Source organism: Jaculus jaculus, chromosome 2 (genome assembly GCF_020740685.1).
Source record: "Jaculus jaculus isolate mJacJac1 chromosome 2, mJacJac1.mat.Y.cur, whole genome shotgun sequence".
NCBI lineage: Eukaryota > Metazoa > Chordata > Mammalia > Rodentia > Dipodidae > Jaculus > Jaculus jaculus.
Genome location: NC_059103.1, coordinates 177,292,557 through 177,309,008, shown reverse-complemented (window position 1 = coordinate 177,309,008; position 16,452 = coordinate 177,292,557). Strand labels below are relative to the sequence as shown.

The 16,452-nt window shown below is 35.5% G+C and overlaps 1 protein-coding gene across 2 annotated transcripts in view; it reads right to left on the bottom strand.

Moving 5' to 3' along the window:
• The window catches only part of Oxr1 (oxidation resistance 1), a 344,354-nt gene extending 328,183 nt beyond the window's left edge, over positions 1 to 16,171 (bottom strand). The window contains exon 1 of one of the 2 annotated variants that reach the window (XM_004672717.2): positions 16,011 to 16,171. In XM_004672717.2, the coding sequence (XP_004672774.2) occupies positions 16,011 to 16,033 (23 nt within the window). In that variant the 5' untranslated portion in view covers positions 16,034 to 16,171. The remainder of the gene's footprint in view (positions 1 to 16,010) is intronic. The other variant, XM_004672718.2, reaches the window with a different exon arrangement.
• Positions 16,172 to 16,452: the final 281 nt, after the last annotated feature.

Here is a 16,452-nt window from a genome sequence, read left to right as displayed (position 1 = left end):
GTTCTGAACCAAACCTCCTCTTTCCATCTCTGAAAAAATAAGTGAGAGTCTAGCCTGGAACTATCATGGGAAATAACAAAATGTTCTCTAATTCTTTGAATAAAGAATTTAATAACATCCAAAGAAACAACACAAGCTTCTGACAACTCAATACCCAGACAACTAAAAATGCTACATCTATATAGTAAAATAAATAGGATCAATCCAAAGCAAAACCTCCCCTAATTTTGGAATATGCCTTACATTGAACACCCTGAATACCTTTAGGTATCTCTGCTTATTGGAAAATTCATTCACCTATGCTTGACATCTGCCTGCCAAGTTTAACCAATAGCTAGTCCTGTGTCCTGACTCTATTACATCACTCTGTTCTCATACAAAGTGTGGCAGCTGTGGGAATCTGCTTTCAGGGACACAAACTTGTTTGTTCTTTGTTTTGCTGAGAATGTGTCCTCAGGGAACTGCAATGACTTCTCTGTGCCCATCTGAATAGTTGTGACATGGCTGGTTAGTACTCCAGCCACATCACACAGGGAGAAGATAGTGATCATTAGTGGTATCATCATTTCTACAGACTACAAGTGGTCTTAGCTTTAACTAACAACTTTAGTCAAAACATTCACAGGCTCCAGTTCTATTTACATTTACTTCTTATAGGTAGGCTTCATTTCCTCAGCTTACTTGGTAATCTAAGGATTAAATGGTAAGTGAGTGTTGTAATCTTTCTCACTGAGTTAACTATTATAGCTAGATGAAATCTTTTCTGTTGCTTTTGTACCTGCTCAGTGCTTTATGAACGTCGTGTGCTTCAACAGATAGGAGAGCTCATCAAACTTGAAGTTTACATGGATTTTCAGGGCAAGCAAAATCCTCAGGCCTTTCCCTAAAAAGCTGTTATTAAGCCAAGTTTTTATATATGTATATATAAACAGTGGTCACCCAACTTTCAGGATATTATAAATTCATTAAGAGTATTATTCAAAGAACCTAGCACAATATAGAAAACACTTCCTCAGTCTTCCTCCTTGCCCAAAGAAAGTCCCTAAAACAAACAAAAGGCCACTGAAGTTTATACTTTTGGAAAGAAATTTAGAAGATGTCAAATTGCTGGGACCCCTTAGCAGAGCTTTGCTGTTGAGTAAGAGTTGAAGAAGTGTGTTGGCTCATGTGGAGGAGGAGGCCAAGGTCCTAGTGAGGGTGAGAACAGTGCTCAGGGACTGTGGCTGTATGGGCCACCTGCACCTCTGAGTCAGCCTTACAGTTATCTCTGCACTAAAGAAAGAAATCAAGACTTCTGTCTGAAGGATTTATATAAAACAGAGAAAAAAGGCAATGAGAAAATATGCCAGTATAACATTACATAAATTTCATAAATCTGGATGTCATACATCTCATATATATATATATATATATATATATAGAGAGAGAGAGAGAGAGAGAGAGAGAGAGAGAGAGAGAGAGAGAGAGAGTTGGGAGGACCTAATTAGTAAATATAGAAAATTTAAGTCAAAGCTGGCATAAAAGAACCATAAACTGAAAAAAAGTTGGAAGAAACTTCATATTAATTTTAATGTTGTGATTCTCTAACAAAGAAAGAGTATTCAATTAAAGTGACTTGGCAGAGTCAGAAGTCACCTGCCTGCAGAGTCAGGTCTTGGAACTGGGTCAGCAAATTCCTAGTGAGTTAAAAGTCTGGTTTCCATACACATACTGATACCACTTCAGCAGGATAGCATGATATATAAACCACAGAAGCAAGGGAGAAACCATTTGGGGGACTTCATAATTTTGACAAAAATGCTCATTTAATTAAATTTGCTTCAGTTAAGAGATTAAAATTGGTAAATACTTCCCACATATGTGCCATCTGGCATTGTAGCATGAATGAAGTTATACCTAGGCAACCTAACAGCCAAATAATAAGTGGAGATAGGTATTTTCTTTTTTTTTTTTTAAGAGCTTTCTCCAAACTTCAGAATACCACTGAAACCATAATCAACAAAATCCCCTCATGGACACACAGTATAATATTTTATTCACAGAATCAATGTTGCATTCATAGTAATATCAGCTAACTATATTTAAAGAAGCAATTTGATGAGATTAGAAATCTCATTCAAGCCTATGGATCCATATGAATATACTTTTAATACAATTATTTTGGTCACACATCTAAGAAAGTTTGAAGAACACCAAGCAGCGGTCTACTAGTCATTATGGCACTATGCCTCTGAGCTCCCTATGTCCCTGTTTGCATCCTAAGACTTAGTAATCACTTCTGCTTTATACATGTGTTCCTTTCCCATACATGTGCTTTCCACTGCCTAAAATATACTCAAAATTGGACAATGTAATGACCTCCTTCTTCCTTGACCCTGATTCCATCACCACCAGTTCATGGAGTCTTACTATCTAGGTTCCACCCATTTCACACCTAGAGTAATGCATTATTATTTTATTTAGCCACATCATAATATGTCAACAAAATTGAAACAAGAATTTAAAATTCACATAAAATTGCTTTGAAGGATGGAAAATTACAACAACACTAAAGGAAAGAATGCAACATGGTGCAGATATCTTGTAAAACAATCTGAATGTTATTTAAAAAGTAAAACATAAGCCAGGCGTGGTGGTGCATGCCTTTAATCCCAGCACTCGGGAGGCAGAGGTAGGAGGATCACCATGAGTTCAAGGCCACCCTGAGACTACATAGCTAATTCCAGGTCAGCGTGGACTACAGTGAGACCTTACCTTGAAAAACCAAAAAAAAAAAAAAAAAAGTAAAACATGGAGTTATTTGCAATTAAAAATTTAAGTTTATGTCCAGGAAAAATTGAAAGAATGTTCCTGAGAGGTCATATCTGAAGGCTTATATGAGTATCCACAGTACAAAATGTGAAAACCATCTTCCTCCACTGATGAGTGGATGAATAAAATGTTATATCTATTAAATGTCATATTATTTGGGAATTCAGGAATGAAGTCCTGATATGTGTTAAAACATGGGTGAACCATAACACAATATATTAAGCAAAAGAATCTGGGAAGAAAGGATCACATAGTACATATTGGCATTTATGTGAAATGTCTCAGACAAATATAGATACAGAAATTAGGTGAGAGATACCTAGGACTGTTTGTAAAAGTAGACAAATGGGGTAAGGATAGAAAATGGAGATGTGGGACAGAGGAAGAGAGGAGACTATGATCAAATACATTTGGGCATCTTTAAAAATTGTCAATAAAATTTTTTTTAAAAAAAGAAGCCAGGTGTGGTGGTACACGACGCCTTTATTCCCAGCACATGGGAGGTAGAGGTAGGAGTGCTGTGAGTTCAAGGACAGCTTAGGACTACACAGTTCCAAGTCAACCTGGACTACAGTGGTACCCTACCTCAAAAAGAAAAAAAAGAAAAAAGAAAGTTTCAAAAGCATAATATGGGGAGTTTGTAGAGAATAGAAAATTGATTACTAAAGGATAATGAATTTCTTTTGGAGATAATAAAAATGTTCTTCAACTGACTTTAGTGATGGATGAAAATATGAATATACTGAAATTTGTTACATTTGATATTTTAAATGAGTGGGTTATGTGGCTTATAAATTCTATCTTGGTAAAACTTTTTATTTTTATTTTTATTTTATTTTATTGGTTTTTCGAAGTAGGGTCTCACTCTGGTTCAGGCTGACCTAGAATTCACTATGTAGTTTCAGAGTGGCCTTGAACTTTTGGTGATCCTCCTACCTCTGCCTCACAAGTGCTGGGATTAAAGGTATAAAAATTTTATATTAAGAAAATACAAGAACTATCTATTCATTTAATTAGCCCACAAGAAGTTAAGGAGGGAGTAGAGCTGACTAAAAAAATATTGTGTTTGAACATGCTATAATGATACTTAAACCTCTGTATGCTAAATGAAAAATGAAAAATAAAATTTAACTTATCATAATTGAGTTGGCAGGAATGGTCTCTGTGTTTTAAATATCAGGGTCACATATATTTCTTTTAACATGTTTACTAAAAAAAAAAAAAATCTAGTCCAATGTTTGCAGTAATGAGGTGCCATAATGAATAAGGAAAAAGCGTGATGTTATAGGCTGACAGTTTTCTCTTCCTGTCAATAAACTTTAAAAACCAGCTGAAGCTGTTAGTTAATATTATTGGAAAGATCTTCTGCATATCAATTACGCTGAAAGTCATTATTTTTGGCAGCTTATTATAAATCTAGACTCAAGAGAGATAATTTTGTACCATCTGTTCTCAAACTTGAACATAGATCAGAATCACCTGGAGGCTTGACAGAATACAGATTGCTGGATCTGTCTCCCAGAATTCCTGACACAGTACCATTGAGGGGTTGGGTGGAGCCTTTAAGAAGCTTTCTGTTGGTAATAATTCTAGCCCAGGGACTGCATTTTGAAGAACTGCTCATGGCTGTGCTTACTAATCTACCTTGCTTTAATGTGGCTATGGTTACTAGTAATATAGTCTGATTGGCTCAAACATAATTAATTGTCAGAAAAAGTCAAACTTATTACAGGATTCATATGTTCCATAGTTAAAGAATTGTTTGCGAGGACAGAAAAATATTATGTAAAACAGAATTATAGTATACTGACTGGACCATCTCTGCTTAAAAAATATGCAGTGAGCCGGGCGTGGTGGCGCATGCCTTTAATCCCAGCACTCAGGAGGCAGAGGTAGGAGGATCGCCGTGAGTTCAAGGCCACCCTGAGACTACAGAGTTAATTCCAGGTCAGCCTGGACCAGAGTGAGACCCTACCTCGAAAAAAAAAAAAAAAAAAAAAACAAAAACAAAAAAATATATGTATATATATGCAGTGAGACTTTGTAGTAGGAATTGAACTGGACAGTCACAAAGGCCATAGGGCATTGGAGATTATGACTGACGCCAGGAGGGAAGTAAGAAGGCAGCCATCAGAGCATCTCCTCCAGGTTCTGAACCGCATCCTGCTCTGTGCAGCCCAAGGCACACCTGTCATAATGGCTGTGCTGCTCTTTCCCCGAACTATGCACTTCACTATGTGGCCAACAACCAGGTCCCCATTTCTCCCAGTCATCTCAGCAAAAACCTGTCTTGATCTAACACCTGTTAGAGTGGGGAGCTCCTCTTTGAATTCCAATTACCAACTTTATAAGAAAATCTTTACAAGCAGCCAGGAATGTGGGTCAGCTTGAACAAGTAGATTCTTGTGAAGAGATGTGGGTGTATTGTACACTACTATCTGAGACCTCAACCAGAAGCTATTACCAGCAGAAATGAAAGGGAATTCCACAAAACAAAATGAATACCACTGTGAGTACTGGAGTATACCACAAGACAGGGAGCTCAGCATCGGCACTTGCTCGTGTTTAGTTGTTACCATGTTTCATTAGGAGCATCATCAAGCCAGCCTAAAAAAATGGGACCATCTCAAACCATGGAACTGAGAAAGGTGGAAGGACATGACATGCTTTGTTTGAGAAGCCTTAAGGAAAGGAAAGACAAGCAAGACAGCTCTTTACTAATGATTTTTACCATTGATATATTTGAAGTTTTTCATAGCATCATCTATTTTTTTCATTTTGAGAAAAAAGAGAGAGGGAAGAAGAGAGAGAGGGAGGGAGGAAGGAAGAGAGAGAAGGAGGGAGGGAGGGAGAAAGAGCACATCAGTGCCTTCAGCCAGTTCCAACAAACTCCAGACCTGTGTGTGCCCTTATGGCCCATGTGTGACATTGCATGCTTGTGTCACTGTATGTCTGGCTTAAGAGGGACCTGGAGATTCAAACATAAGTTCTTAGGCTTTGCAGGCAAGCCCCTTAACTGCTAAGCCATCTCTCTAGCCCAGTAACATCATCTTTACAATCACTTCAAATATCTAGCAAATTTTACATAAAAAACACTAGGGGGCTGGAGAGATGGCTTAGCAGTTAAGTGCTTGCCTGTGAAGCCTAAGGACCCCAGTTTGAGGCTCGGTTCCCCAGGTCCCACTTTAGCCAGATGCACAAGGGAGTGCACACATCTGGAGTTCATTTGCAGAGGCTGGAAGCCCTGGCACGCCCATTCTCTCTCTCTCCCTCTATCTGTCTTTCTCTCTGTGTCTGTCGCTCTCAAATAAATAAATAAATAATTAAAAGAAAAAAACACTAGGAGGAATATTAGGGATTGGAAAAGATCATCAACATTTCAATAAGTCGGACTCTATGCAAAGTCTATATCTGAATATAATTTTATGATGCTATAAAAACCTCAGGGAAAATGTGTAAATGGAAATGCACTTAGGGACATCATTAAATTACAGTTTCATTTTCTTTTGTTGTAGTAGTCATGGAAGTGCTTTGTATCAGTAATCTACAACCAAAGAAGAGTTAAACTAATCTATTTTTTTCCTGTTGAACATTGAAGGAACCAATATTTGATTATAGCTGCAGTTACTCTACCAAGCCAGTATGCATAAAGCTGAAAAGCCATCTGGAACAATGACATCCTTCATACTTGAAATGTACCTGTCCAAGCGATGATGCCTGCCTCAGAATCTCAGCTTTCCCCCAAGAGTTCACAGGTGAAATGTGGAGTCCTGACACAACAGGTCCTTGGGGACTGAGCTTCCAGAGGAAACTGTCTCTGTTGCTTTTGCTAAGCTGCTCTGACTACTTAGCACTGAAATTGCTAAATCATTCAACCCTATTTTTATCTTAAAGACCCAAATCAAAAGGAAATTGTTACTTCAGTGGTGCAGCTTCATCATTCACAATAACTTCAGCTTGCCAAATAAAATTTATGTGACCTCTGTTAGGTATGAACATAGGCATTTAACTTTACATATTCTTAGAACTAAAACACATTCAAAGGCTCAAATCTACTTATGAAAAATAGATATATTTTAATACTTGGAACTAACCACATTAGCAATTCAAATAATATTGAGCAATTAACAAATATTGACCAAACTCAACATACACGTACACTACTACTAAGAAAACTTTAATGCTATCCAATAAGGAAAACGTGATTGTTTAACGTAAAAGAAAATGCATAAATGCTAAATATAACTATGAAGAAGCAGTGGAAAACAGCAAGTATAACTCTCTGGAGATGACTGAAATAGATCAAATAGAAAAAGTCATAGATCTCAATTACCAGTGCCTCCTTACACAGGCAGTAATAGACTCATATCTAATAAAAGAGTACTCCAGCAGTGTGGATGCATGTATGTTTATATGATAATCTGAACCACTTCCAGGCAATTTGGGGGTGTTTAAATTTTCCCAATACACAGAATCTACCAATCCACAGGACCAAACATAAATGGCATACCGACACACATAAGTAATTTACTTTATACTTAGGATTACACATCATTGACATTAATACTTTGGGTTCAGAGCCAATTAAAATAATTCTCAGCAAACCAGAGATTTCAGACATTTTGATTTTTAAGATCCATGTGAAACACACACATATGACTCCCAGAGGTGGGAGGGGTGATGATCAGCATTATTATTTCCAATTTTTATTTAGCTAAATAATATCATAAAAATCCTTTCTTACACAATTACTACCACAAATAATCACATTTTACCACATTAAAAAGTATAAAAATTGTATATCTTAGAATAAAGATTTTTTTCCCAAGATATAGCATAAAATGTTATGCCAATATTCACTTGACAGCATATGTTGGAACTTGGATGTACATTATATATTTAGCTCCTTGGTAAAAACTCATCCACATTAAATAAGTAGTAGGCAACTAATTTTTGAAAGCACATTTATATTTTTATATTGAAACTACCCTTAGTTAGAGCTTATGGGGAAGAAAAGATTTAGTATAAGTCTAAAACACAAGTCAAACAACAATGACATATTCAACATCCATAATTTATAAGTCACTAATGCAAATACTATAAAATACTTAATGCAAGATAAAATATTTTATAGACCAAATTTCTTTTATATTTATGTCCCTAATTATTCAGATGAAGTTAGATATCTTTAATATTTTTAGTTGATAATAATGAAAAAATGTGGTCTATTTCTCTTCAAAATGTGTTTCATTATTTCATTAGTTTTTCTCTCATTATTATATCTCATTAATCATGCTCTCAAGTGTTATATTAAGAACATAACATGAATTATATTCATAAAATTTATAGGTCTCAGAGAGGTCCCTTAGAGTTAGGAAACAGATCATGTTAAGACTACTCTCAACCCTCAACTGTTATCATCACTGAATTTCACTGGATGCGTATTTTGTGTAACATTTCACTTGGCCTAGTGAGTGAGGACAGCATCCCATCACACTGTGAATACGATCCAGTTGTCCTCTCAGCTTGCATGGCTCCCTCCTACCTCTCTGGGCTCAGTGCCTAGAACCTGTTTCCCTTGTAGCATACTCCTCAGTTCGTTGTAGCATACTCGTCAGTTACTGCTTCCTTGGTGGGCCCTCACACACAACAGGTACCTGTCAGCATTACAGCCTTAGCAATTTATCATTTAATACGCATTTGTGTTTACACACTCACATTAGTTCTAAGGCTTATAGGAGGAGAAGATTTAATAATAAGCCTAAAATGTAAGGTGGGCTAAAATGACATATGAACAATAATGTATCCTCGAAGAGCTGTGCACCTCCTTCCCTTTCTGCTTCACTGGCACTTCCACTGAAAGGTTTTGCTTACCAAGCACACTACCAGGATCAGCTGTCCTCTATCCTTTCAGTACGTTTGATTATTCCTTAAACCACTTATAATTATTGTCCTGATACTACTTATCAGCTCAGTTATATATTTATTCAGCACTAGGACATAATCTTCAGGAGACCAGGGAATTCTGTTTCATTCAACATTCTATCCACACTGCTTTAAAAACCTGTACATTGAACATACCTAGAGATACAAGTTGGATGAGTAAATAGGTGAATGTGAATATAAGAAAACACTTTTAATTTGCATGAAAAAATATAGTGCCTATTAATATAGCATTAAGTTATGCCAGTTCATCTCTCTAACTGTGCCAACAATTATTGTTTTTTTTTAATTTATTCACAAGCCAAACTTTATTCTCAATGGCTTACAACATTAAAAACCTTGACCTAAAGTCAATTATAAATTAATGGCATGAATTGTTTTATTGAATATTGTTGGAGCTTTTGTGTTTGTTGATTAAGCTTAAATAGTAATGAAATAACTTCATAATTTTAAAACTGAAATAAAATTCACAAATGAAAAGAAAGAATATATAATTAATAATCTTATAAATTGGTAAAAAAAATTAATTTGATAGTCAAATTTATTTGACTATGCTAAATAAGACATTTAAGCCTACATTTTAATGACTAAAAATATTTCATATACCATTTACTCCTTTTTACCTTAAATATTCAATTCCAAAAAGAGCAGGTGTTTAGCAACTTTTGTCTTAAAAGTAGGAATGGCCTGTCTAGTTTTCAGTTAAAACTTCTACAGTATAAGGAAATAATGGTGCTATTGTTCACTATTAATTCTTAGAGTATAAAGTGTAATTCCTTTGAAAATGAAGGGAAAATATTTCCTAAGCATATATTTGCATTGTTAAACCTGGACGATACTGAAATGGTGATGGTTGAGAGCCATTATCAAACCCCAAAGAGCTATTGATTTCAATATATCTGTATTTAACCCAATATTAGTTGTTAGTTGGGATAATCAGTTGTTTATAATGACTATGATGAACGGTGAGTTGGGAAGGAGGGCTAGTCAAGGTTACAGGTGTAGTCTTTGGTCTGGAATGGGAACAGACTTAATTAGTCCCTGTGGGAATTGAACTTGCAGCCTCAGACTCATTACTTCCCCAGCAAAGAAGATTCTCTAAGAATGAAGGTGTGTACATTAATGGTGGTGTGCTTAGCTCTCATATACAGTACATTGAGTTTGATATACAGCACCTCCCCCACCAAAAAAAAAAAAGCTGCTTGATTATACATTTGATTTTTCAGGGAAAATTCATTTGAAATAAATGGGAGTAAAGAATTTAAGATTATTCCTGTAATTAATCATTATAAAGATATTTATAAAGGGACATTACAAAGACAATAATAGTTGAGGATTCTAAAACTATTATATAGTTACTTAAAGTGTGAACTCCAAGTAAACATAACATTAATAATTCTAATAATGAGCTTTCAATTAAAAAAATACATACATTTTGCATCTCTTGAAAAATTAACATTAATCCAAATAATCACTTTATTGTAGTGTTACATAGTTTTGGGGACATATTTTTATTTCTCCTGAGATCTTGTCCACTTTACTATTTCTTATTTTCTTTTCCTAAGGTAGTTTGTCCTAATTTCTTTGCTTGTAAAGTGGAGGTTCTCTTCTCCTCTGCTCAATTTCCACTAGTCTACATGCTGACCACCATTATTACCTTACCTCTAACTGGAAGGGACTTTGGTTTTAGGCTGTAAAATATTGGCATTCCTCCTAGTCCCTTAATTTAAGTCATTTCTTCAACATGCATTTACTATGCTAGAAAATAACTCGTATCTCCAAGGAAGCTTTATCTCTAGCACACAAGTCTCTTCTTGCTTTCCATATGAAACAATGGCTTTATTTTCACATAAAATATTTGCTCTTCTTTTTCTACAATATGCTGTAGTGATTCTCCTTCCTCTACCATGGTAAATGCAAACACATTAGGAGGGTCCCAAAGAGACTATAGTTTCAGAGCTTAAAGAAGAAAAGTAGTTTGCAGAACAGTGGATATTGGGACTTTTTAATGGAAGATTCTGATTTCTCCTTTCCCTCAGAATAAACTACCTAATTCCATCCCTCCAGAATTTTCTCTTCCTGAACACAGTTCCTAAAGAGTGACATACAAGGGATGAGGATGGAGATCATTGGGAAAGCACTTGCTTTAAGATAACAATACCCTGAGTTAAATCTCCAGGGTTATAAGGAAATAAACGGTAAAATAAAAGAATTCACTTCTTCATGTGTATACCAAAGAGTAACTTACATATAAACATTTGCATTTCACACATGTATATCTCAAAGCACACATGTATGTATAATTCAAATTAGTTTTCAGCTCCTATTAGAGTAGTACTAACCTTTATAACATTAAACATAACTCTATTGTAAATAAAAACCCACCCACTTTGTAAAGATGATTTATTGCTTAAAAGTCTAATGTCAGTAGCTTATGTAATTCAAATTTTCTTATATTTGCCAATATATATAACAATATATTAATAGCTAGCTAATATTCTCTTATCCAACTTCAAGTAAGTATGCCTTATACTGTTAACGATATATCAATCACATTTTTAATTTATTTATTTATTTATTTATTTGAGAGAGAGAAAGAGACAGAGAGAGAATTAGCATGCCAGGGCCTCCAGCCACTGCAAACAAACTCCAGATTCAAGAGCCCCCTTGTGCATCTGGCTTACATAGGTCCTGGGTAATTGACCTGAGGTTCTTTGGCTTTGCAGGCAAACACCTGAACTGCTAAGCCATCTCTCCAGCCCTCAATCAATGTTTATAGGTAATAAATCTAGTGAAGGGTTATTAAACATGATAAAACAAAAAGGGCCCTGTGAGGTGCCCTGAACACACACACACAAAGGAATTGTAATTCATTAATATCTGAATAATCTTCCCTCACTAAAGAATCACTTATAATAGTGAAAAATGAAAAGCAAATTAAAAAACAACTGAAAGTTCAACCTACAGAGGTTAAAAAACTGTAATGTTCCTGTTATATAATGTGAAGGCATTTACAGTTGACAGTATCATCCTACATTAAATAAAGCAAAGGCCAGTTAAAAAACAAAAGATGTCAAAATATTATGCATCATTTATGTCAGTTTATGCAAGAAAAAATGTAACTACAGAGCCAGGCATGGTGGTGCACACCTTTAATCTCAGCCCTTCGGAGGCAGTGGTAGGAGGATTGCTGTAACTTCTAGGCCAGCCTGACAAACTGCATAGTAAATTCCAGGTCAGCCTAGGCTGCCTAGATTAAAAAAAAAAAAAAGTAACTACATGTAGAAGATAATATAGCTCAATATTTTAAACAATGGTTTTCTGAGTGGCAGTATTCAAGTTTCTTTAAATTTCTGCTTTATAATCGCCCATAGCATTTGACTTTATATTTAGATGTAGAAATATATTTTTATTTATGAAAAATGAGCCATTTAATTCTAGGTGGGAAAAACAAATATATATTTTATCTCTGAAAAAAATTTATACATACCTTTTTAGGGAATTTACACCTTAAGTCAGTTATTTTAACTTACCAGTCCTCTGGTTACCATGTGAGCTCAATCAGAAGTCAACATGACACCAATTGTGCTTAGCACAGGGCATGGCACGTTGCGGATGCTCAGTTTAATTGGCTATTTAGCTTGTTAACTGGGATGCAGAGACTTCTTTCTACCATACCTGGCTCTTGGTAAATTGCCTACATCCTGCCAATTGCCAGGCAAACAGTAATTATTCACTTTTGTGGACAGGGTTTCAATATATTGCCCAGACTGGCTTCAAACCTATTTTCCTCCTGCCTCAGTTCCTTGAGTTCTAGGAGGACAAGTTTAAACCACCACCACGAGAGTTTAACATTAAGATTCTTTGGGACAAATACTGAAGTGTATGCAGGTATCACGGTGCAAAATAATCAGAGGTCAAAAAGATGTTATTTGGCAAAATCAGTTAAGCTCTTACTAAAACATCTTTCCAGATACTGATTGATAGTGTTTGGAAATAGTAAGGGCAATAACAAAAAAAAATAGGCAAAGGGTAGGGTACATGGAGTGTGGTAGGACCTGCACTTATGAAACAACTGGATTTGGTAATAGAGGGTTATTGAACAGCTGTTTCAGTTGAATCAGAAGAAGCTACTCCTACCTTTATGTTATGTGTGTCTTTTGTACCATGATGAACATCTGTAAGTTTCTAAACTAGTGAAACAAAGTGTTAGTGGAAATTTTAGATAGATAGATGATATAGATAGATGATAGCTAGCTAGCTGGATAGATAGATAGCTAGATAGCCAAATAGACAGTAGTTAAGAAGCAAACAAATGTCCATCTAGTTTATGTGAGAGGCTGAGGAATTGCACACAGGGCCAGCAGGCTTTAAAAATAAGCACCTTTAATCACTAAGACTTATCCTCAGCCCCACTGTTCAGATTTATGAAAATGCAAATAACATATTACATCCCTAAGAATTATGTAAGCTAATATTTGCAAAGGAAGCCTTGAGAAGCCCCTGGTACTATATCAAATCTTTGTGATACAGATATAAAAATACTTCTTCTCTACTTTATCCCTTCTCATGCCCTCTGTGAATATTGTCTGCTACCAGAAATATTTTTTCCCACAGGTCATAACCTGGAATCTATCAGCTGTTTACGGATGTGTGCAATTGACTCAGTAAGTCTTTTTGTTTGTATCAAACAGCATCAACTCCACCATTATCTTCCTTAGGTAAATATGAAACAGGAAAAGTCATGAAACATCTGTTATCTCTCTGTGAAACTTGTATTATATTTCTTATAATCAGTTTATTTTTCTCTCCTTTTCTGAATGAAGCCTAGCATTTTTAGAATGTGAAAGTAATGCAGGTTGTATTTCTCTTTGAGATTTTGCATGAAAGGACCAAAATTCACAGAACAAACTGAAGCAAGAAAGGCATACTTAAAACATTAACAGGAAATTTCTTATATAGGGTATTTAAATGCCAAGAGCATTGGTTAGCTAGCTGTACAAATGAATATAAGTATCTTCACATATATTTTCCAAACCCGTGGGCTGAAAGTGGGGAATCACAATATATATTCACATAGACTGTGAGGCTTCATAGTTTAATATTAAGATACCTGAATATGGCTGAACATTCTACATAATGTCATGGATAGGCAGACCAAAATGTCCACAGAATGAAGTGAGATTTGGTTATATGTTCAGTGCTAAAAATTAACAAGAAAGCCAAGCAGAAGGGGTTGGGCAAAAGTGGAACTCTAAAGAAGAAGGATAGATAGGATTGCTGTCAATGTTAGGTATGGATAAGCGGCCTTGAGAGGTGGGTGCTGACGTCTGGCAGACATACTCCCACAGTTGCTCTTTCCCAGTTGCTCGAACACTCTTTCAAAGCATAGCACTCTCTTTGCAGTGATCATGGTCGTCAACTATACTGATGATGTAGTCTACCGTGCAGTTTCATATATATATGATACATTATATATCCATGATCAAATATTTACATGATTATGTTCCTCAAAATATATATTCAAAATCATTAGAATCAATGAAAGAATGACAAAGGTTAAGGCAAACAGAGAAAGTTAATCATTTCCAGTCCCAGTACCATAATTGAGCACCTGGATGATCATCTTACACCTATGTCTTGTTCTTTACTAGCAAAAAGGAAGCTTAAAATGCAAAAAGAAAGGATGGATATGCCAAATACCACCTAGCTGTTTTGTGGGGACATTCGTAAAACAAATGAGAAGCTCTTAGCATGGAATTCTAATGCAGAGCACCAGGGCTGTGGGGAACCCAGGCTGTTGCTGAATGAACACACGAACATTATTTTCATAACCTTAGAACCCTATCTAGAGATATGACAGGTGGTATTAGCCTTATCTAGAGATATGATATTCCTATCTGTCTTAATCTCTTCTTCCCCTTTCTCGTTTCCATTTTCTTGTCCTTTTCTTCCTCTTGCTCTTTCTTTTTCTCCTTATTCTCCACTCTTCCGGTCCTTCTTTCTTCGACATGGTATTTGTTTTTTGAAGATTCACCTGCCACATATATTTACCAGGGGAATAATTGCTTTAAACAAATAGGTCTGTGTTTCCCAGGAATTCAAAAAGATTCACAAGATCTATGGACATTTAAAAAAATAAAATGACAAATTTTTAATGATATAAAAGGAAAATATAATGTAGAATAAAAATTCACAACTTTTTTTCATTTTTTTACAGAATGTACTTTAACCCTTTTAATTTTCCCCCCAATTAGAGTCCTCAGAACCCAGGCCTAATGACACATTCTATGGAGGCCATGAAAACTAGGTGCTAGATTTTCAAGGTGACAATTTTGTATCCAATGAGGTTTATCCAAGGCATGATTAGTGCTAATTGAAAAATAAAATAAAACTAGGTCCTTCAGAAAGCCAATCAAATCTTATACAAAGTATTATACTCTTTGCCCTAAAGAAAAGGAATTTATGCAGTTATGTCAAATAAGGAACCAACTCTTTAATCTGATGCTATTCATATTTACAACAGAAAAATGAAATAAGCCCTGAAGAAAATGGAATAAATTACCAGATTTTAATGATATATCTTTATTGAATACTGTCAGTTTGTATAAGCACCATTCATTATGTTCTTTATAAAAGCCCCAATGTTCAATAATTGGCTTCTCATCCATGCCTTGTTAGAACTGCTCTTCACTGCCATAGAAAAGCTGATGATTTACCATAAAAAAGCATCTTCTCCCTTTTTTTTAAGAAAAGCAGTATCAAACTGAAAGTCACAGATATTTAGAGTGTCCGCAATTTACAGAAAGTCCTCTCCCATGTTTCAGTACTAGTCATTTGAATTTGTGTAAATTTTCCAAAATTCAGAACCTAAGCAGGAGCAGTGCTGATGAGCAAATGTTTACTCCGTCCTCCCAGCCACACTTTCCCCTGTAATCCTGTATCAAGGAGTATATGCACAGAATGCAGGCCGAATATATTCTCCTCACCCCTTGCTCCCATAGTGTATGTATGAAGTGTATGAAAAAAAGGTATTAGAAGGCACTGGTATTCAGTGTCCCCAGATGGAAGAGCATGAAAGTATCCAACTTCTCATTTCATGTTCCTCTCGTCACCCTAACATAGGACAAATAAGTTCTGAAAACCAGAGTGTTAACCTTGTCTGACTGTCCAAGTTATGATACTGTAAATCTTACTAAATCTCGCTTATTTTATATGTGTATTTTTTTTGTAAGAGTAGGAAGCAATTTACTCACCAAGACAGGTTTGATACAGACATTGCAGCAATGTGTGGAGAAGTCTTCTCTTGATTACAGAATAGAAAATTAGGAAGTCTGTTTGACAGGCCCACTAGCAATTTTCGCTTTGCTCTTGGAACAGCATACAAACCCCTTAGTTACTGATGGGTTGACAGCACCTGTAAAGAAAAGGGAAATGGTGATGTCTCTGGCAAGTGTTCTTACAACTTTCCACACATTTATTTCAGCCAGGAAGATTGCTGTGTTATGGTGTAAGGTATATTGAAGAAATTTTAATAAAAGACATATCATAAAGTAATGATAACATTAAGCAAACGTGCTAAAATGAGTTTGTAAAGGCAATAGACAGTGTGTCAACATGTTCATTCTCTGAGGTAAAAATATACAGAGAAAGAACAGATGTGATTTTAGAAGTATCCAACTTTTCCTCCATAAAATT